Consider the following 22,055-nt stretch of genomic DNA (forward strand, 5'->3'; position numbering starts at 1 on the left):
TTCCCTGGAGGATGAGGCCGAAATTGCAGCTGTGTGCATTTATTCAGCTGTAGGAGGCTCCGGGAGCAGAGACAGCAGAAGCAGTGGCTGCAGGGCGGGGGTAGGTTACTGCAAAGGGAGGGTGGATGACGAGGAAGCCGGTGCGCTGCCTCTCTCACGCTCTGACGGGAGCTCAGTCCCCTCCAGTTGCCCACAACGCAACACAGGGAGTGAGGGAGCAGCAGCTGGGGAGAGCCATGGGACCTGTTGAGCTCACAGCAGCAAGTCGCAGGCTGGACGGCACGCCAGATTTTAGCACGTGGATTTGACGACTCGTATTTCTTTGCGTATGTTTGTTGTTTTGTCGGGTGTCTGAATGCTGTTGCTGGGCAAAATGCACTCCAGAGCAAAGTCCCGAAGCTGTGACAACTACCTGAGCATTAAGGTACAAACTCAAATACTGTATGTCTTCACAGCTTCCGTTTCTTTGTTTTGGTGGTTTTTAATACTTTTTAAAGTGTAATCAGTGTAAACTTGGCGTCACCGCAGCGTGCGTGCCTGTCTCAACTTGCTCTGCAGTCAAAATACAGCAGGTAGATTTTTTAGAATGTGGCAAAGGCACTTGCAATTCCTTCTATTTTAGACATTTTCTGTTTTTATTTTCCCCTTGTTGGCACCTGCGTTCTCAGAGAAAGGTGCTGCGCTGCTCCCAGGGGTTTTTTTGTGCATCTATGCTTGTTTTCAGTACACATTGTTCATTTTGAAGTTCACCGGGAGCGAGATATTGATGTCTAAACATGTTCTCCACGTGCTGATTGCAATTACAAACCTATTCCTGCTGCTTAGATGTGGGGATTAAAGGCAGACTTGACAGGAAGCTAAACACTTAAAGCGGAGACTTGACATATGCGGGCGTGTTTATTTCAAATGATGGATTTGGGTTTCAGCAGTCAGACATTAATCACAAGTGGAAGCAGCGGTTTAATCTACAGGGAAACATGTTATGTCTATCACAGATGTCAGTAGAAAACGGAGGTTTATGTCTTCTTTGATAACTTGATTTCCTTTATCATCCTTCGACATGCTCCGGAATGCTCTCCTGCTATATTTACCCTGCAGAGGTATCAGCGGGCTTAGTCAGAACCCTTTGTCTCCTCTGTCAGTGTTAATCACTTGTCTGATTGGTTGAAGGACTTCCATTCGTTTTTCTCTTTGTATCTGTGTGTGCTTGTCAGAGCTATCGGGAAAATATCCTTCCGCTGTTGTTTACGTCCTGTAGGATGCAGTCGTTTGTAGCCAAGTGAACTCATGAATCATGTTTTTATGATTACCAGTGTGGGAATCTTGACCGCCACAGACGTGCAGGGTTTTGTCGCTGTCTTGTTTGTCATACATCTTCGCTTGTGTCACACGGTTTAATCTCACCAGCATGGTGAATTTCCATTAATGATGCATTTTATGGCCTTTTGTTTTCCAGAAGTGCCGCATTAAGAGCCATATAATGAATAGAATCATGCAGTTCTTTTCTGTAGATGTGTGGGTGGCCCTTTTTATCACCAGCAGACACTATTATTCCTGATCTGGCTGTCACCACAGGCCCAGCCAGCTGTGTTTGCCACACAGTCAGTGTGGGCCTTTTGGTGTTTACAGTTTATCACCAGATAATATTCGAACAATTGCTGGAATATCCGCTGTTCTCATATTCATCGAGCTTGTATGAGAGAGTTGGACAGGAAGACGCGCTTCTTCAATGCAACATAAGCTGCTATATGTGTGACCCCGTCCAGATTTTGACTCGGAATCCCTGCCTCACGTCTCCCCTCATCAGATAAGGTTTCGATCGGAGGAGATCAAAAGCTGCATCAAACTGCAGCCTCTTTATTTAGGACCCCCTCATCTCTTTTGTTGGCATTCTGGCACCTGGCAGCGAGGCAGGTCTGAGCAACCTGTGGTCTTTGTCGGCTCGCTCGTCTTTGAGGCTGCCGGTAGTTGGTTGGCTAGTGAGCGGTCTGTATGGGGGCTCCAGGGATCTCCTGTTACACTCCACTGGTGGCTTCATGCTCCACTGGAGGCCTGGTAGGCATTGGCTTTTGTGTTTCTGACCTACTAAATGTGTCAGTGGCCAGCTCTTGTTCACTCCCTCTCTTTCTTTCCCTGTCATGTCTCCCCTCTCTCTCTGTTCCTCCCATACATGACTTGCGTTCTTTTCTCTGTTCACACGGGGTTTTAAATGCATTTCGCTATTCGTGAAACAAATGTGTCTCCATCAAATAAAAGAATTACTCCGCAACTTGCATTATATTATAGGGGGGTGTTTCTGTGTGAGACGACCCCCCCCCCCCCACACACACACACCTTTCTGGGTCTGCACACTGGCTACCATCAGAACAGCTGGTTTACCAACAGTGGAGACAAAAGTGTCCCACCTGGGGCCTGAAAGCATTAATTACCCACCGCAGTCCTCTATCAGGCAGACAGCTGCCTACAAAGACCTGGCATCAGAGAGGGTGGGAGTTCCCAATCTGCTCCTGTCCCGGTTCAGGGTTTGAGACTAGACACACACCGCCATCCTCCCCGCATTCCTCTGTGGCTCACAGCGGATGGGAAGCTCAGCTCCGGTGGCTAAGCTCAGTCATTGTGCTGAGACATGCACGTGTCTGCCAATAATCAGGTGTGGAAAGCTGTAGGCATTAAGCCTTATGTAAGGAATCGGCAGGTAGATGATGTCATGCTGTTTACCTCTTAGGTGCGACCATTGTGTTGTGCCTCCATTGTTGTTAGAGTGTTTTTTGTGTCCACTTTGTAGTATTAGTTTACTACACCTGTCCACTGTGTTGAGAGCATTTGATGGATACCTGAGCTCAAGCCTCTCCTACGTTGAGGAATTGTTCTACAAAGCCATAATCCATACTGCTCTACCTTGGGAAACTGCAGAGAAATGTACCCGTCCAGTCTGAGCAATGTAGCGAAAGCCTTTCCTGCTATTGTTAGGTTTCCACCAATAAAGCACGGTGTTATTTTTCTCCTCCCTGGTGCAACAGTGACTAATGCCGAGAGACATTTTTGTCTCTCTCTAAAAGCCGGCTGACTGGCGTTTTGTTTCAGGGCACCAACACTGTACCGCACATACCACTTAGAGAGGCGGAGTGCACAATGAGGGCCTTGTCGTGGAGTCGTGGCATGTGTACCAATGCACTGAACTGTACTCGCTCTCCTCTAATTGATGGTGCTGAGTTGTTTAGATCAACAGGACAGATCTCACAAAGAGTGAAACATGCGCTGGCCGATGGGCCGAATTCAGTGAAGCATAACTCTTTTGATTTCTGAGCAGCATTTCTTACACACGTTTATTGTTATGTAAATGCAGCGCTGACATTCTTGTGGAAAGTCGATGCCCACGTTCTCCAACAGGGCGTACATTTGTCTTCAAGTGGGACTTTCCCAGCGATTTTTCTGTGCTCATTATCGCAGGTAGTTGTGTCGGTTTTAGTTCCATTCGGGAAGGACAGATAAATGAGTTGATGTTTGGCCTTGGTGAGACCGATGAGAGGAAGGTCACAACTTGAACCTTGAGTGAACAAAACCATAACAGCAGGTCAAAATCATCAGGGATGATCATCCGTTCTGCTGGGGCTGGTGGGGCTCACATGATAGTACGTACTGACGTGAGTGGCACCATTGGGCAACACCGCAGCATCCCTGCAGCGACTGGACTCTGGTAGATTTTCCAGTTCTGAGGTTTGCACCCGCCGAGAGTGACGCCACTTTCACCGGGTGTTTCCTCTCTCCGATGGAAAGATCATCATGGCTGACATTTCCTGTCATGTTCAAACTTCCTGTATGAGTGGCTGAGTGTGATCAGGCTCACACTCATGAATAAGTGCAGTCCTGTGTTTATATCTGAGATACCAATAAAGTTAAACTTGTAACTGAAGAAGTGGTGGACTTTTTTAATGCTCAGTTTGTCATATATACTATCACTGCTATACGTGTGATGTGTTTAGCACATTTCTAATCTGTTTCTTTCACCCCTTTTCTTCCTTCAGGACGCAGAGTCTTTGGACAGTTGTATCCAGAGCACCTTGTCGGCTCTGTACCGACCCTTCGGCGTCACCGCTGCTACCGTCCTGTGGCAGCTCTTCAGCGTGGTGGAAAGGCAGTACAGGGGAGACGGCCTCCGCTGCCTCATTGACTTCTTGCTGCCCTCCAAAAGGATACTGCAGCTCATCCAGCAGGAAACCTGTGTGAGTTCATCTGAGACACCTTTATTTGGATATTTTAACACCATGAAGGGATTTAGTGTTGTACATTCTTTTTCCTTCACTTATCTGCTTCCTTTTCCTCAGTCATACATTAGGATTAGCGAAGACTCCCGACAGCTAATTAGCTTAGCTCAAATAGTTTTAGCAAGTGAGCGCTCCTTCATTATTAGACAAACATTCCGACAACTATAAACAACCCCGTGTGCTCGTTGTGAAATATTTTAAAATTCCATGTTTATTTTATACTCATCACTAGATAACATTTTACGGTGCATTCTAGTAATATGTAATCTCAGTGACTAAGACTTATCAATCATTTATTTCCAGAGCATGATTTGACTAGGCGTTGTTGATATTGGTTGCGTAATATCATAGTGGTGTTTATTGGTAGGAAAGTACATCTGATACTTTTGGACACAGAACAGGTTTCATTCATTCAGTCATGTGTTAGCATGTTGGTCAGTCTCGATCTTACGCAAAGTTAAAAGAAGACTAGCTTCAAGCCTATGTGAGGGGAGGGAGGTGAATAACAGATAATTCCATTTTCTAGTGTTCAGTCTGTGATTACCAAAAGGCTGAGAAAGGTCACGGTGACAAGAAAACATGTCTGTATGCATGAGCCTTGTGCTCACTCCCGTCAACCGTTGCAACTGGTGCGTGTAACAACAAACATCTTTAATGATAAAGCAGAGGAAAATACTTGCGACAAAAGAATGTGGGAAGAGCGCAGAGAGTGAGTGGGAAGGAGAGGCATGAGACTGCAACACAGTTGGGCATTCTTCAAAGCTGAATGGAGGGACAGAGTTTCAAACTGTGGTCAGTTTGAGAGGCTGAGAGGAGCACCCTTCAGCTTCTGAGAGAAATTCAATATTCTTTCTCACAAGCTTTCATTGCCAGAGATAAGAACTGACCAAAGCGCTGAAACACGACTCCCCAGTATTCATCTCTGTGGCGATTACACTATGTAAGGAGAACCATGGAGGAATAGTTTCTCCTAAGCTTGCCCCCCTAACCCCCAAGAACAGGTCGCTGTGCATGAAAGTCTTTGTGATCTAGGCAATATGAGAATCTTCAGAGTAGGATCATATGCTCATACGTTACATTCATAAGAAATGAAAAACCCCGAGCCTTGAGCGAGGGTTTTTGTTTCTCCCCAAGGGTCTGTTTTTCTTTTTTGTTTGATTTCATCATAGGGAGACTTAATGTTGCAGTTGCTGCAAAACAAGGCCTGATCAGACAGGTTTGCCTCTTAAGCCAAACGGAGCTGACAGTGATTCATGCAGTCATTGCATAAAACGCAGCTCTGCAGATGTGACGTGAGCTCTGACAGACAGTTAATAATTCTCTGAGGGAGTGGCTATTGACTGGCTTCTGTTTTCTCTCAGGTGAGGTTCAGAGGATTGCTGTTTTACCATGAAGGCTGGCCTCTCTGCATCCACGAGAAGGTCATCCTGCAGCTCGCCCCTCTGCACAAAGTGCGACTAAAGCAAGGAGACTTCTACCTCCAGATTGTTCCGCTGGGTCGCAAGGCTGCCAAACTGGTGATAAAATGCTTGTCAGCCAGCGGACAAGCCATCACGGAGATCCCCATCACGGAGAGCATGTACGGCAGCGTCTTCACAGCTGAGTTTCTGCAGAATGTAACTCGGGACCGTAACCTGCACCCGCTCCAGAACTGCCTGCTCACCACCGGCACAGCCGTGTACAGGACGCCGTGGAAGAACGTGGTCAACCCACTGTTTGTCAGCAGCACGTCAGACACCATCATGCAAGCGCGCTGCAGCAGAGGCGCCTTCCGTGGTCATCTCAGCACCTGCAGCACCAGCGGATCCACCGGGACCCTGGACAGCCACCGCAGCTCGATAGAGTCGCTGCACTCTCAGGGGACTGATTCTATCTTCTCTGAGCCCACCTCCCCAAACAGAAACCCCATGGACCCAAATGGTGAGGTCCATGGTACCAGTGATACTGCAGTACCTATAATTAAACTTGAAAGGTCTGGTGAAGAGTGTGAGACAGGTCAGGAGTCCGAAGACAATGATGGGAGAGGGGGGGGGCCTGGGTCCAAGATGCTCTCTTTCACCACAGACCTTAGCAACCCAGGATGTCGTCGCCGTCCCCCAAGGGACTCTGTAGCATTTGAGAGCAGGAGACTTTTCAGGAAGTCTTACATGGAAGCCCTGCAGAACCCCATGAGCCTTGGGTCCAGCTCTGAATCCATCCTGGAGGAACAGTCTGAGCACAGCATTGCCCTGGGAGATAGAGCAGTGACACCTGGCAGCAGCCCTGAGGCCAGAACTCCTTCTAGAGAACTCTTGTCGCGAAGGCTGGTTGGTCGGGGGTGGCTCAGCAGCGATGAATCCAGGCCCAGCACACCTTTGCTGTATTTACAAAGGGGGTTGAGGAGCGCTGAGAGGCGGGCGGAGAGACGTTCAAAGTCACTGGAGAGAACAAACAAAGGCGGCCACGTTAAAGGCCACCGGGAAAGATCATCCTCCGGAGGCACCGTCAACATTTCCCCGAAAAAACTGATGAACGGCTATGCTCTGCGTTTCGGAAAGCTAGACGTCGAGGCGGCACTTCCTGGGTCGGAGAGAAGGACCAACAAGGAGGAGTCAGGTATGCGGTTCTGTCCTGCGGTTCATTTTGCATGGGGCTGTTCAGCAATTCCCCATCTGGTATGATCTGCTCGCTCCAGATGGATGCAGTTTCCGTCAACAATAGTCTCTCCCTCCATTCTCAACGGAAAGCTGACCAGCATCGGGGACGCTCCCAAAAGTTTGTGTGATGCTGACAATGGAAACACAAACACTGAGTTGAATGGAGGCAGGTCAGGTCCAGTGGCTGTAGCGTCACCATTGACAACTGTCTAAAATGTCGGCTCTACAAAGAGCGATTTGTATCAAGAATTTACTGCAGCGATATGCTTTTATTCTTGACGTGTTCGAACCATCAAGCAGCAGTTGAGCCATTTATCTCTTATCAAGCAGCAACAACACCAGGGTGTGAAAGCGCAACTCTGGATAGCTAGAAAGTGCTGTTTTCTCACCTGTCTGATTAATTACGCCCTAGAGCTAGACTAGGCCCGGCTGTTTTTGTTAGGCAGTTTTAGTTGTATCCCAGTTGAATCAGCTCATAACGACGGAGCGTTAATAACTGCCGTTGCTGACAGATTGCTCGGATTAGCTCTTGTGTGTTTAGCCCCACCCTGGAAACAGGGATTTATCCACAAATGTATTTTCTTAACCACAGTCAGTATGCATTGTGTCATACTACACTGCAGCTCTGGAAAGCAGAGGAGCTCCTGGGGGGATCCTTCCAACAATTTCATGGAAATTGACATTTGACTCAGCTCAACCAGAGTTCCCAGGAAATAAAGCTGGCACAGACCTTATATCTGTTATGCTACTGTATGGTACAGTGTAAAGGTGTTGGATGTAAGTCAGTGAACAGAAATGCAGGACTTAATTGGCTGTAGCGTTCATGAAATGATCTCAGGAGGGATTATTTTCCAGCTGTTGCAATGCAGGTTTCCCACAACAACACTTCAAAGGTAACAAAGGATTCTGGAAACCCTGTAAACCAATCACATGGCGCCCGGCATCCCACAAAGAGATGACCCTACTTTGTTAGTGCAGAACTGGGGGCTGCACTGATCCCACATGTGTTCACTCATTGACAAAAGTTTCCTTTGTGAATCAATCAGCCACCAGGGATCCGAGAAAAGCCTTTCACACTCCGCTTGTGTCTTTGGAGAGTCCATTCAGTCCAGAAAGACAAAACCTGACCTGCAGTCACGTTGGGAACTACTTGATGTGGGTGATTGAAAACTATATCACAACTTTTTCCACCGCGATCTGATGTAAAGCTCAAAGCTCAGGTAGCTGTTTTTGGAGTCTGAAAACGTGTCCTGCAGACTGTGCAAAGGCACTTTCACAGAGGGCAGTACTCGAGAGGCTTTACTCCACATTTGCCGCTTCCTGTGAAAACAAAGCAATTTAGGAAACAAGAGGCAAACACGAGCCCGGCCACACTGTCGCACAGGAAACGCACTGAATGATGAAAGACAATAGAGCCCGAGCTGGGAGGGTTTACTGTCACACAACGGAGCAGGAACACATGAACACAAGGCCTGCAAGTTGTTTGGAAAGCAACGCACAACATGGATCTGTCACCGATCGTTAATCATTTAATCAGGCCTGTCGGCTCAGGGGTCGTCCCCTTCAGGTTTACATGGACGCTGGGGGCGTTTGAAATGCTTTACTATACAGAGATATTGGACAGAGATAACCCTACAAAGCATTTTTATCACTCCCTGGTGCTGCAGCGGGCTGAATTAAAGGCACAGAGGTTTATCGTGGTCAGACTAGCCGTAGGCGTCACCTGGTCAAACACCTGCAAACAGGCAAACAGGTCTCTGCAAACATGGCCACAAGACATAAAAAGTTACAGCCCTTTAAAGGGGTTTCACAGAATACACACAGGTGTCGGTACCGAAAGATTATGGGTATCGGTCGGGGTTCGTTTGCATTTATGCTGTCGCCTAATTTATCAAAGAGTGCAAATCTGACATATTGTGCTCCGTCAGGAAATTTGCCGCTCAAACAGCTGAATCGGGTTGATTAAGTATGATTCTACGTGTGAATGAGGCGAGCGCCATTCCATTAAACAATGCCTGAAGGTATGGAAGGGTGCAGCGATAACAACACCGGCAGGTCTAATAACACCAGCGGATATCCATGAGTCAGCCTGACGAAACACCTGGCCTCCAGGATGAGTCAGAGTGAAGTCACCACGGCAACACGCCTCCCTCGCCACTAATAAACGCTCGCTACATGAGATTTACGGGAAAATTGGTCTGGGGTGAAATGAAACCTGTTTAACACACACACCCCACACACTGCTATTTTTATGCGTTTGTTGCTCTAAAAGTATCGCTCGGCTAATCTGCCGGATTTATGGTGTCTGTTTATGACTGCTTCCTCAGGCCAGCGTGGCGACGGCGTCAGCGGCGAGGGCAGGCGACACAGACTCATCAGCGAGGATTCACACTCTCCTAAAAGTGCCAATGGATCAGCCATCACGCTGGCGCCCGTATCAAGGCCTTCATGCGAGAGCAGCTCAGCTCTCCCCAAACTGGTGTCAGAGGTCAATCAGGAGCTCTTCACATCGGGGGCCGTGATCCTGCCAGGTAGAGGAAGAGTGACGGCGTTATAACGGCCCGTCTTTTGGACAGATTCCTAACTTGATCTGAAGGGATCTGTATGATTGTCTTACTCACAGCTAAAGACTTGCAACAATCAAGTCAACCAAATTTTAGTTTTAGATTGTATATATTTCCACATATGCATAGCACATGTGGAAATTCGCTGATCAATCTCCCTATTGTGGTTTAATACATATACAGAGTGGAAGTAATTACACATAGCTGGAAGTTAATGTGATTATTTTAGATGCAAGTGGGCTAACAAAGCAGCTATCATTAGCTTCACTTAAAAAACACTCTTTTTAGAAGTCGTGTTCTCATCTGGTTTGTGCTTCCAGCTTCTGGAACTCCCGGAGGGTCTGGATCATGAAAGCGTTTGCAGACGTTTGTGTGGTGGTTGACCCTCTGCTGGCTTTTTCTCTTCCAGGAAGCAGAGATCGTGGTGGGAGGGCGGTGCTGCAGGTGTGCGCCAGAGCTCAGGTGTGGGCCGGGGAGAGTTGCACGGTCAATGACCTCACCTGTTTACTTGGTTACTACTACTCCACACTGCGGTCAGTCATGACCCTTCCGTTATGTCTTTCCTGTGTTTGGAATCATTAACCGTCCCATCTGTCACCTCAAATAGCTTTTTTAAACAGTAATTTAGATATCGCTGGACTCTAAATGCATTCAGACCAACAATCAATGCTATGAAATCATCATGTGGACATTTTCTCTTCTTCCAGCCAGTGAAATCTACTGATTTCATACCAAAGATGGTTATTGTTTGGAGTTATTTCAGAGAGGATGCTAATTGCTGCGCTTCACTTTCAGGAAGGAAAGGCGAGATCAAGGCCTGTCTGTTGTAATAGACGGCAGGAGGCAGCAGCCTGTTCCAGCTCTGTTGTTGTCTCTGTCTGAGTTGCAGGTGAGCCTGGCCTTGATAATATGTAATTACCTTCCAACACACACCCAGAGAATTTTCCGGCTCTGCTAACTCCTCAAGGCTTTGATGCCATGTCTCCCGAAGATACTCTGTTCATTTCCTCGCCCCGTCTGTCGTGTCCCTGACACAGTTTGGGTTTTAAAAGAGGCAGACGCTGTTTGAGTCTGCAGCGAAGGCAGACCCAAAGATATTCTTGCTCAAAAGGGCTGCCTCAGGGCTCCTGTGGAGAAACTTGTGCTTACTTGTCTGCTTTTAACCACATACTGGGAGCTGGTGCGCTGCAGTTGACTCGCAGGAGACCTATCATCAGGCTACGATGATGAGTTTCTTACTGATGTAAACCGCAGCGTTTAGAGCCAAATGAAATACTCATGTTCGTGTAAAGAATATACATGTACTGTAATTTGCTTTCTCCACTTGAAGGCATTGGTACCAAATGCACTTTATTCGGTTCTCTTCCTGGTGGACAAAGAGACAGTGGCCAAACCAGAGAGAGACATGAATGTGCAGGTAATTAAAGACAGATCTTTAACCTAAAGAAATGTGAAAATGTAAATATTTGTTGCAGAATTGATGGTTTTTTCCTCGCTTCACAGACTGAAACGTTGACATCTCTAAAAGCCTTGCTGAAGCACATTGACCAAAACCAGCTCACGCGAGACCTGGACGGCACCTTCCACTACGACCACAGCCACTGGATCCACTTCAGGCAGGTGGGTGTGGCAGCGGTGTTTAGACTCGGGACTAATAAAGGCCCAGTGCTTTAAGATATTTAATGACCTGGGTCCCCTGTTAGTGCAGCGGGTTTGTCACAGTCTTTATTTTAACGTGCCAATTCTGACCCAATGGACAGTTTATTGTCAGGCTGCTGTGATGTTCCACTCTTTATCCATGCATGGATGCGCCTATGAGCTTGTGTGATTTATTATTTTGTCCGTCTCTCACAGAAAATTGAACCCTTCGCCAGCAGCTGTTCTGCAGCTATCTCCTCCCTGCAGCAGTCGATCGACTCACTGGGCAACAGCGGCAACTTAAAGACGTCAAAGGTTAGGCTCACCCCCCCACACACACACACACACACACACACACACACACACACACACACACACACTGTCTGGATTTATGAATTATGCGTCTCTACTTATATAGAATGGCCCAGTGCTGCCCTCTGTCCAGCACAGGAATTCATTTTCCAGTTAGCTGAGACTAATCTAGTATCTCCATAATTTAACTAACATCTTTTCTTTATTTGTCTTTGTATGTTGAACTCAGGAAGTGTCTGAGGTGCTGGAGCAGCAGCGACACCTCATGAAGAAGGTACTGGACGACACGCAGCTAAACCGGCTGCGTCTAGAAGGAGGCACCGTCCTGGCCCGCATCAGGAAAGAAGAAGCCTGTGAGAATGAAAACTACAAGTAGGATGAACTCTCTGTCTCTCAAAGAGCATCCTGATTTTGGTTGTGTTAGAAATTTTGGGAAAAAAAGACAAATTCCACCCTCTTATTGTTGTTTTTATTTCTGTGTTTACTCAGAGATGCCATTGACATGTTAAGTGCGCTGTACAACCAAGTAGACGAAGAAGTCCACAAACTTGTGATTCTGTCCAACAAGTGTCAGAAGGAGCTGGAGAGCCTGCTGGAGGTGCGCATGTTTGAAGAGCAAACACAGCAGGTGAGCTTTTCCTTTTGTACTGTTTTACTCTTGCTTTTCTGGACACTGATCAACGGTCTCTTTAGATCAAAGTCTGGTTCAGCAGCGAGGGAGAGAAGCAGCTCGTACCTCTGGAATCACAAACTCTGTCGGTGGCCAAAATCAAGGAGATGAGAGCCAGTTTGGAGCACTTTCTGGAGGAGTCCGTGGTAAGCACCGCCGTTCCTTGTTGACTTTCTACGTACATGTTCCTCAGGTTAAATTGTGTGTGTCCCCGTCGTGACAGCACCAGCAGAGACATGGTCTGCAGCTGGTGAAGGAGTCCCCAGAGTCCCTTCCAGGCTCTGCCCTGATGGACTTTAAACAACATCTGGGCTCCATTCTGAGCCAAGTAGAGAGAAGGAAGGACCACTTAGAAATCCTTACAAATCTCTATGAATTCTATGACTCAGTAAGTGTTCAAACCTCTATCTGCTCGTCCTGCTGGTGATGTTTTCTTCAGAAGACCACCGAGTAGTCACGATTTTGAACAGACATGATATTGAATTCATAACAAAACGGTAACTTCAACTAGATTAAATGCAACTTCTAAATGCATAGGTGAACAAGTGGATGGAGCACTGCCAGGATTATTTCCATCAGCTGAGTCTGGACAGCACAAGCTTGATTCTGTCGCCCTCTGTGGAGCAGACCCTCCAGGACTACTACGCAGAAGCGTCCAAGTTTTCCATGGATAACTTCAGCACCCTCAACAACATGGTGCTCTCCCTGGAAAGCCCTCAGCAGCTGCAGCACTGGAACTCTGTGTGGCATAAATGCCAACAAACCAAACAGCAGCTGGAAGAAATTCTGGCCCGAGCCACGACGGCCCAGGACCCCACGGCCACTGACGTAAAGACCCCAGAGAGTGACCCCAGCAAACCAGAGCAGCACGGATCGAACGCGTGCGTGCTGCTACCTTTTGAGGACAGCAAGCCTCATTCTTCTGAGCCTTACTCCAAGAGCCCCACCAGCTCCATCTCCTCCTCCTCGCACTTCATTTTCCCCTCTGACTGTGACAGCAAACTGAGGCAAAGTCCGTCCATGTTTGAGGACACGGACAGCGACTGCACCGTGGACTCGTCCGTCTCCTGCCACTCGGAGCCCATCTACACCGGCACCGCCCGCCTCCGCAAGCACCCCATGAAGAAGATCATGAAGAAGACCGTGAGCTATGAGCTGAACGCAAGGGACAGCGTCCACTCGGATGCCGGCCACATTCACGGCTACACGGGCGTGTACATCAAGGGTTTGGAGGTGACGAACAACGTGTCCGCGGAGAAGAAGCTGCAGAGGCCCGACGTGACGAGCCCGGCTTTGGGACGCAGCCGTAGCATGTCCACACCGTCCAGGGCGCACAGCAGACACAGTGACGGAGATATTAAGAAACAGAGCAGGTGGGTGGGTGAAATCTATACATATTTGTATTAAAAATAGATGGAAACTAACAACACTGGTGTGTTTTGTGCAGCAGCAAAGTGCAGCACATCATGGACGAGATGATTTCCACGGAGCGGGAGTACGTCCGCTCCCTCAGCTACATCATCGAGCAGTATTTCCCAGAGATGGAGCGGCTGGATTTGCCCCAGGACCTGCGAGGGAAGCGCAGCATCATTTTTGGAAACGTGGAGAAGCTGTGGGACTTTCACACTCAGTACTTCCTGAAGGATCTGGAGTCGTGTGCTCACTGTCCACTCTCGATCAGCAGCTGTTTTCTCAGACATGTATGTTAGAGAACCGTCAGTTTGAAAACAACACGCTGGTCCAGCTAATCTAATAATGAGTTCAACTGTCACAAACAAGGTTTTCAAAGGCAACTTAATACCAATGGAATGATCGGGTTTCAGAATAAGAATATAATTGCTGGTGAAACCCAAACAAAACCATTGAAACACTTTCGCCTGGGTTGAACCAGTGCTCAATTGTGTTTGACAAAGCAAACTGAAATGTCTGCATACCTGCAACTGTAGTCAGTGCTGTAACTTGTTAATCTGGTGTGCAGGAGGATCAGTTTGGAATGTATGCCCTCTACAGCAAGAATAAGCCGCAGTCTGACGCTCTGCTCAGCAGCCATGGGAATGAATTCTTCAAGGTGCGTTCAGGAACCTCACATAATGTCAGCAACGCCAAGATTTCAAAATATAAAATGCCACCACACAGATCCCCCCTTAACCCCCCCTCACAAAACTCTTCAGATCTTTGTTGCTGTTGATAATAGTGATTGATTTTATTTTTTTTCATACAGCACTTTATAGAATTATTTTCCTTCCAGAACAAACAGATCGAGCTGGGGGACAAGATGGACTTAGCGTCCTACTTGCTGAAGCCCATCCAGAGGATGAGTAAATATGCTCTGCTGCTCAAAGACCTGATCAAGGAGTGCAGTCAGTCTCAGGAGCAGGAGCTGAGTGACCTCCGCACGGCAGAGGACATGGTCAAATTTCAGCTTCGCCATGGCAATGACCTGCTGGCTATGGATGCTATTCGTGGATGTGATGTAAGTAGCAATCGGGCGAAGACGCGTACGGCTGTGATTGTTTGACAGCAGGAAAGGTAATAGAGGACGGTGGTCATTAAAGCTATTTCTGGTTCTGAGATCACTGTTATTCAGTTGGTGGTGCGAGATCAGGATTCCACCAAGAATGGCATTGTTCTCAGTGACGCATGGGGATGCTTGTGTTTCCTGTGCAGGTGAACCTGAAAGAGCAGGGTCAGCTCTGCTGCCAGGACGAGTTCATCGTCTGGTGCGGGAGGAGGAAGTACCTCCGCCATGTCTTCTTGTTTGAAGACCTCATCCTGTTCAGCAAGACCAAAAAGATCGAAGGAGGATATGACATTTACATCTACAAACAGTCTTTCAAGGTAAGAATGTGTCATTGCACCTTCCCACCCGCGCCGCTCGTGCGTTTTGCTGAGTTTCCGCGTCATTTCTGCGTAGACGGCAGAGATCGGTATGACGGAGAACGTCGGGGACAGCGGCCTACGCTTCGAGATTTGGTTCCGCAGGAGGAAGTCACAGGACACCTTCATACTCCAAGCCAGCAGTGCGGAGGTCAAGGCCGTGTGGACAGCCATCATTGGGAAGATCCTGTGGAGACAGGCGCTCAGAAATCGAGGTCTGGCTCATTGGGATTTCACCTGCATCAAGTGGTGGTTTTTACTATTAAATTTTCTCATTTCGTGCTTTTCAGCCTTGCGCATGCAGGAGATGGTGTCCATGGGAATTGGAAGTAAGCCCTTCATGGACATTAAGCCAAGCGATGCGGCCATCAGCGACAGGGCCATTGATTATATCATGAAGGGGACAGGTGAGCTGCTGTTTCACTTCAGGTTCGATCTCAAGAGCTTCTGTTATTACCTGTTCCCGGAAACCCCTCCTCCTCGATTCTCCTGACGCTCATGCAGGAACGTGCCTTCTGCTATTCTCCAGGAATGCCCTGGGATGATTCAAATTCTGGCAATATTTCCTACAACTGACGTATTTTACCCTGAACAATCAGAAGCGCTGCAGTCACGATACATCATTCGTCACTATAAGTCAAAAACACTCATCGAGACCAAAGAGATGACTACACTTTTAACTGTAATTTGTGTGTCATTGTCATTTATTCGCACCTCTGGTGGAACATTTGGTCTTTTTCAAGCACTGTCAACCATGAAATTGGAAGGTTTTTAGTCTATTATTGCTATTAACGCTGTCATTTTGTCCAGTTTAATTATGTTTTCTTGGCTACTTTATCCCTTTCACGGCCATGGGGGGGCTGCTGGAGCCTGTCCCAGCTGCATATGGGTGAAGGCACCTCTTTGTAGGGCAGAAAAACAATTTTAAAGACTTTTCTAGATTTGATTTGCAGCCAATGACGAGAAGCCAGCACAGGAGTGATGGGATTGTTTTGTCACTACCTGTTCGGAATTCTAGCTGCAGCCTTTTGGATCAGCTGGAGGCTTCTCAAAGAATTATTAAGACCTCCTGATACTAATGAATTATCATCCAAAGATCTCAATAGTTCACTAATAACAATCACTATCTTTCCACAACAGAAGCCAGGACCAGGGCGTCCATTGCTGTGCCTTCCTTTGAACACGCCACTTCCTTCAAGCGACCCCACTCCACCATCTCCAACAGCAGCACCTCCTCCTCCAGCAGCCAGTCCTCCTCCTCGTTGCTGGGCTCGCTCAACCTCCATCTTTACTCCTCCCCCTCTCTCCCACACACACATCCGTACCCAATGGCCAACATCCCCTCCTTTGCTCAGTGGCCGTACGACTGCATCGAGGAGGATGAGCTGGAGCAGGACAGTGGGAGTCAACCCTCTATGAGTGAGCAGTTCTGATCTTTCCTTGCTTTAGAATTAAAGTTTAATTACTCTTAGTTAATTACTATGATAAACTTATTACCTCTGCCAAGGAGGTTATGTGACAGCGTTTGTTAGTTTGGCTGACTAAGTAACAGAACTCAAAACTTTAGGAACAGATATATAACCTATATTATTAAGATTAAGATTAAGATTAAGATGGACTTTATTCATCCCCGTGGGGAAATTGAATTATAGTAGCAGCGAATGCAGAGTAAAGAGACAGAAAAAAATAAATACAGATAGATTAGAATGTTATAAGCATATATACAGCATATATTATAAGCATATATATAATATATACATAATATAATATATACATATTATAAGCATTATAAGCATATATACATAAATATAGAATAAATTAGAAATAAAATTACAACATAAACATTACACAATTATTGTTGAGTTGGTTTGAGTGAATTGTACAGTTTAATGGCGGACGGCAGGAATGACTTCCTGTACCGTTCCTTGGAGCAGCGAGGCTGCAGGAGTCTGTTGCTGAAGCTGCTCCTCAGTTTGTCCACTGTGTTATGGAGGGGGTGGGAGGGACTGTCCATGATTGTCCGCAGTTTCAACACCATCCTGTCCCTCACCACCTCGTCCAAGTTATCAAGTCTACAGCCAACAACAGACCCTGCCTTTTTGATGAGTTTGTTGGCATCCTTTGCTTTAATGCCTGCACCCCAGCACACTGCAGCAAAGAAGATGGTGCTAGCCATAACAGACTGGTAGAACATCTGGAGCATCCTGCTGCAAACACTGAAGGACCTGAGTCTCCTGAGGAAATAGAGTCTGCTCATGGCCTTCTTGTAGACAGCATCGGTGTTTGTGGACCACTCCAGTTTATTGTCCAGCTGAACACCCAGGAACCTGTAAGATGGGACTATTTCCACGTCCTTCCCACTGATGCAGACTGGGGAGGGTGGGGACTTGCTTTTTCTGAAATCCACCACCATCTCCTTCGTCTTGGTCACGTTGAGCTGCAGAAGTGTGGTGTAATTATGGTGTAATTCACAATGTGGGGAAATTACCTGCTTGGCGCAGGTCTCCACTTTTCGAGTGCTTTCTTTCCCTAATTTTTATTAACCATTTCATTATTACCTTGACTTGAAGTAGGCTTAATTACCTTTATTATTTACTCTTACCACCAGGGGACGCTAAAGCCTAAATTTATGGTGGACAAGAATATGGATCAAAGAAAACGCAGTGAAAATGATTGTTTTTAAGAAGTTAAAAAAAATGGAATAAAGTGCAAATATTTGTTATAACCTGCCTAGTTTATAGTTTCTCTTATATTCTTGTCAATCAATCAATCTTTATTTATATAGCGTCTGTTACAATCAAAATTGTTTCAAGGTGCTTTACAGAATCCCAGGCCCTAACCCCAGACAAGCAACAGTGGCAAGGAAAAACTCCTCTTTAACAGGAAGAAACCTTGAGCAGGACCAGACTCATGTAGGGGCACCCTCCTGCTGATGGGGGGCTGGGTAGAGAGGAGAAGGGGGAGGACAGGTAGAGGAGAGAATAGGCAGAGATCATAGAGATACATTAATAGTACAAGCTGCTGGTATAAGAGTAGAGTGGGTCAGCAGGGTCGGAGGTCGGCAGGCCAGCATACAGCTATAAAGGTGGCTAGACCTGTTGATGGATACAAGGGGGGAGGGGGAGAGAGCAGAGAAACTATACAAGAAATAACATCAGCAATGAGCTACGAGGAGAGGAGAGGTCCTAATATGTGAATTACACCAGGGGGCACACCTCCTCTGATTTACTATTGTCTTTGTCAGGGGGGCAACAGAATCAAGCGTGATTCTCAGTAAGGCTGTTGCACCTTCAGCAATAGAGTCAGCCTCAGCAGGGCTAAGATTATAGTGATTGATCCCTGGGGAAACACACATTATCTGAAAGACATCTGCTATAGACTGTGCTCTGAGCATAGAAGAATCCTTAATCATAAATGTAAAAGTGATCAAAGAATGGTCTGACAGGAGGGGGTTCTGAGGGAACACTGACACATGTTCTACCTCAACACTGTAAATCAGAACTAGATCAAGGGTGAAGCTATGAGTTGGTTGGTTTATCTGTTGAAGGAAACCAACTGACTCAAGTAATGAAATGAAGCCATTTCTAAAGTTGTCATTTACGTCTATATGGATATTAAAGTCTCCAATAACAATGACTTTATCTGTTCTGAGAACCAAGTCAGATAAGAAGTGAGAGAACTCAGACAGGAACTCTGAATGTGGCCCGGCAGGGGGCCAATTTACAACTATAAACAAAAGTGGTGTTTCTGTCCTCCAGTTGCAGTTTATATTCACTCAGTCCTTTGAGTGACCTTTGTCCTTGTCCTCTGACAGCCACTGAGAGCTCGGAGACCTCGTCGCAGTGCACCTCCAGTGACAGCGTGACCGGGCTGAGCACCCTGACGATAGCTGTGCATCCCAGCATCACCATGGACTCTTTCAACAACAACGAATCCTCGTCTTTCCTGTGCTCCTCCACACCCTCCTCCACCATGGCTTCTCCTTTAATGTTCCAAAAGGAGGAAGACCTCCAGCCCAATGGCACCAACTTCATCACAGCAGTACGTGTTTAATGATGTTCTTTAGCATTTCCTCATGCTAAAACATCATTATCTTACCCTTGATTTATTTTTATTTTTTTATAACAGCCTATTTAATTTAACTCCAGTCAAATCTACTTTAAGATCTGTTCTTTTTTTAATAAAACACCGTAAACATGCTGGTGTTGAAGCTGGACTTGCCGTTTCAAAGATTTAAAGGCCGTCGATGGGAAAAGCGCCGAGGTCCTTTCAAAAACTCTTCTGCTGTTGTGTTTTCACCAGAACAAGACCTCTCATATAGCAGTAGGCCTCTCTACTGTGGTCTGACTGAGACCTGGGGGGGTTAGCTCAGTAAGTAATCAGTGTCACCAGAGTGGCTTTTTCTCACGTTGCCGCCTCATTAACAGCTGTGAGGAACCCGTTGCCTGTATACTAATGTGCAGAAATGGTGCCTGTACTGTGCATGATGGCGTGTCCTGGTCTGGGTTCCAAAACTCTCATTTTGATTGTTGATTTGTTTTTTTCCTCTCTTGGTGTCTTGGGGCTCTTTTCCTCTGTGCATCAGTTTGACACTGAGGTGTCATGTGATGTGTATTTAGCATGCATGCTAACATAATTTCCTGTGGTTTGGCTCTTCGGATGGCCTGGTGCTGTCATCACACTTTGCGTTATGTGTTTGTTGCCACACATTTTTTTTTACAGTTTTAATAAAGTATCTTTACAGGATCTACAGATTAAAGGTCATGGCATAATATTAGTCCTAAATCGGCACTCCATGCATAAAATTTAATGGACCTCAGATTAACTCAAGTTTGAATTGAGTGAATTTAAGTGAATTAGCGTCATAACAACTTTATTATTTGAAAGGTTAAAAAAAGGGCTCCGTTACAACCATCATGTTAAGATTTTATTAATAAGGGTTCATTATTTTTGACTGCAAATGAACTAAAATCATATATTTAATCTGTAGATAGTTGTTGCTTTAAAATCAGAGTAAACCTATAAAAATGACGTCAAAAATAGATGGTTCCAGTATAAGATATGTCTGAAAGTGAGGAAGTATTACAATTGTTTTAATATTTCTCTGTGTCGATACAAATAAACATTTGGTTTATTGACAGAATAAAATAAACACTGCCTCCCGATGCAAGCAAAAGGTTAAAAAAAGGCCTTTTTTTAATTTATTTGATCTTTTGTCTTCATTGCAGCTGTGAAGTTCTCAAGCTGAAGGCCACCTGAAGGCGCAGCAGTTTGTGCATCAGCACAAACGGCCGAAAATCCTTGGAAGCACCACGTGGAAGTCCATCACATTTCATTACAATGGCGTAAAATCTGAAACTGACAGGTGACGCACGCTGCCACCACGGTACCTAAGTGATCTGGAAATGTGTTTTATTGAACTAGGGAGGAATCAGTGTTTATATTGTAGATGTGCTTTGTTTTATTATGTATTTTTTAAAAGAAAAGTTCACCCCGTGTCTTATAATGTTTCCCTTCCTGTTCCTCTATTAATAATAAAAGAGGTTTGTACAGAGGGTTACAGGGTTTAAAATAGAGTTCTTTTTTTCTTGTTTCCCAATTTGGTTCCATTTTAAGGTCTTATCGAGCAAAATAATCACTGCCAGAGCGATAAAGGTTAATTGTGTGCATGAGCAACAAACTGTGAGAGCAGCTGAAGACAAACGGCAGATAGTTACATGAGAACTAGCCTGGGTGAAAAACCACAGACACACTTATCACTCGGCCCATGCCACTAGACAAACCCCGGCAGAAGAGAAAATGAAGAAGTTTGGCTCTGTAATGGCATGTAAGAAATAACAGCTTCACCGCACTGCTTCTGCTCTCAGGCCCAGCCAACGGGGGGACGAAAACCACAGAACAGAATTCAGCTCAGAGTTTCAGTTCATGCAACAGAGTAGAAAAGCTCTAAAAACAACATTTAAACCCATTAAAGCCCTCCCAGGTCTTCAATGGTACCTCCCAGCTGGGGGGATCTGCAGGCACCTTCAGAGTGATTTGGAACGTTTCTGTTTGAAGAAGGAAACGGCGAGGATCCCTGAGAGGATGATTGTGACCAGCAAAATGCAGACTTCCAGCAGCTCCAACTGTTGGACACAAAGGTTTTAGTCAGTTGCCACATAGTCGTGCGTCCGATTTGACTTGGACTTACCCTGATTAATTCGTTCTCTCTTGGTTGCTGTCTTCCTGTCAAGTCTACAATTATCAGAGACATTGCGATTGTAGCTACAATCATACAGCCGCAGTTAACCACCAGGAGCACCTGCAACAGAAGCAGAGCCTCAGTATTACGGCCACGTTCTCCTTCAATAAGATCATCAGCTGAGTTGTCAAAAACCGAGTTCTTTAGGTCGTAGAAGAATTTACATCAAGGGGAAAGTAACTAAATAATAATTCAAATGCAGAAGCCCTTTGACTTTCCTTGTCATCTCACTTGAGCTTTTCTCATATTATGTCTATTCCTAATGTGCATTTTGTGTCATTTTATAAAGTGGCAAGTAAAAGTGGCACTTACTTGGAATAATTGTCGACATTTGAACCAAAGACTGGAAATGGATCCAGCAAAGATCAACTAAAGAAGACAAGGACACATCAAATCAACACTCCTGCACACACCATCTGCTTAATAGGGCATTTTTCGAACTTATAGATAATATTAGTCATTTAATAACTCCAGGAACTTACGATTATTCCGCTCAGGTGGGAAACTCTGAATATAGTCCCGAGGGAGTATTCCATCTGCAGCGACACGGCGAACGTGATTCCTAACCCAAAGCTGACCAGACCGCTCATTACCTGCAAAGACTGACATAATTCCCATTTTAATTAGTAAACAAAGATGCACGAGCGCAAATGGAGACAAAAAAAAAAACGTATAACGCATCAATTTATTTCTACACCCGCGAACTATGACACAATTTCCGCTCGCTGGTGGGCAGAAATACACATGAAAAATAGAACCTGACAACTTTTTTAATGTTCGTTGTGATTGAACCTCTAAGTCACAGACGAGATAAGGTCAAAGACTGCGATGGCTGCGGCCCCGTGACACTGA

The 22,055-nt window shown here is 46.1% G+C and overlaps 1 protein-coding gene across 5 annotated transcripts; it reads left to right on the forward strand.

Annotated features, from left to right (window-relative positions):
• The first annotated feature begins 116 nt into the window (after positions 1 to 116).
• On the forward strand, positions 117 to 20,522 carry zgc:158766 (uncharacterized protein LOC100009641 homolog). Of its 5 annotated transcripts, none has more exons than XM_057046286.1 (24): positions 117 to 424; positions 4,026 to 4,223; positions 5,627 to 6,860; positions 9,229 to 9,432; positions 9,875 to 9,998; positions 10,261 to 10,354; positions 10,796 to 10,882; positions 10,969 to 11,085; positions 11,320 to 11,418; positions 11,645 to 11,787; positions 11,905 to 12,043; positions 12,109 to 12,231; positions 12,309 to 12,473; positions 12,623 to 13,458; positions 13,536 to 13,785; positions 14,064 to 14,153; positions 14,307 to 14,558; positions 14,753 to 14,923; positions 15,000 to 15,177; positions 15,253 to 15,369; positions 16,103 to 16,381; positions 18,777 to 19,003; positions 19,265 to 19,333; positions 20,191 to 20,522. In XM_057046286.1, exons 1-23 carry the CDS (start codon positions 356 to 358, stop codon positions 19,307 to 19,309), a joined length of 5,241 nt encoding a protein of 1,746 aa, XP_056902266.1. In that variant the 5' UTR covers positions 117 to 355; the 3' UTR covers positions 19,310 to 19,333; positions 20,191 to 20,522. The 5 variants fall into 5 exon arrangements, with proteins under 5 accessions (XP_056902266.1, XP_056902265.1, XP_056902269.1 ...); XM_057046285.1 differs by having other exon boundaries at positions 119 to 424; positions 13,533 to 13,785; XM_057046289.1 differs by having other exon boundaries at positions 119 to 424; positions 14,334 to 14,558.
• Positions 20,523 to 22,055: the final 1,533 nt, after the last annotated feature.

The sequence above is a fragment of the Takifugu flavidus genome, chromosome 10 (genome assembly GCF_003711565.1).
Source record: "Takifugu flavidus isolate HTHZ2018 chromosome 10, ASM371156v2, whole genome shotgun sequence".
In the NCBI taxonomy this organism is placed as follows: domain Eukaryota; kingdom Metazoa; phylum Chordata; class Actinopteri; order Tetraodontiformes; family Tetraodontidae; genus Takifugu; species Takifugu flavidus.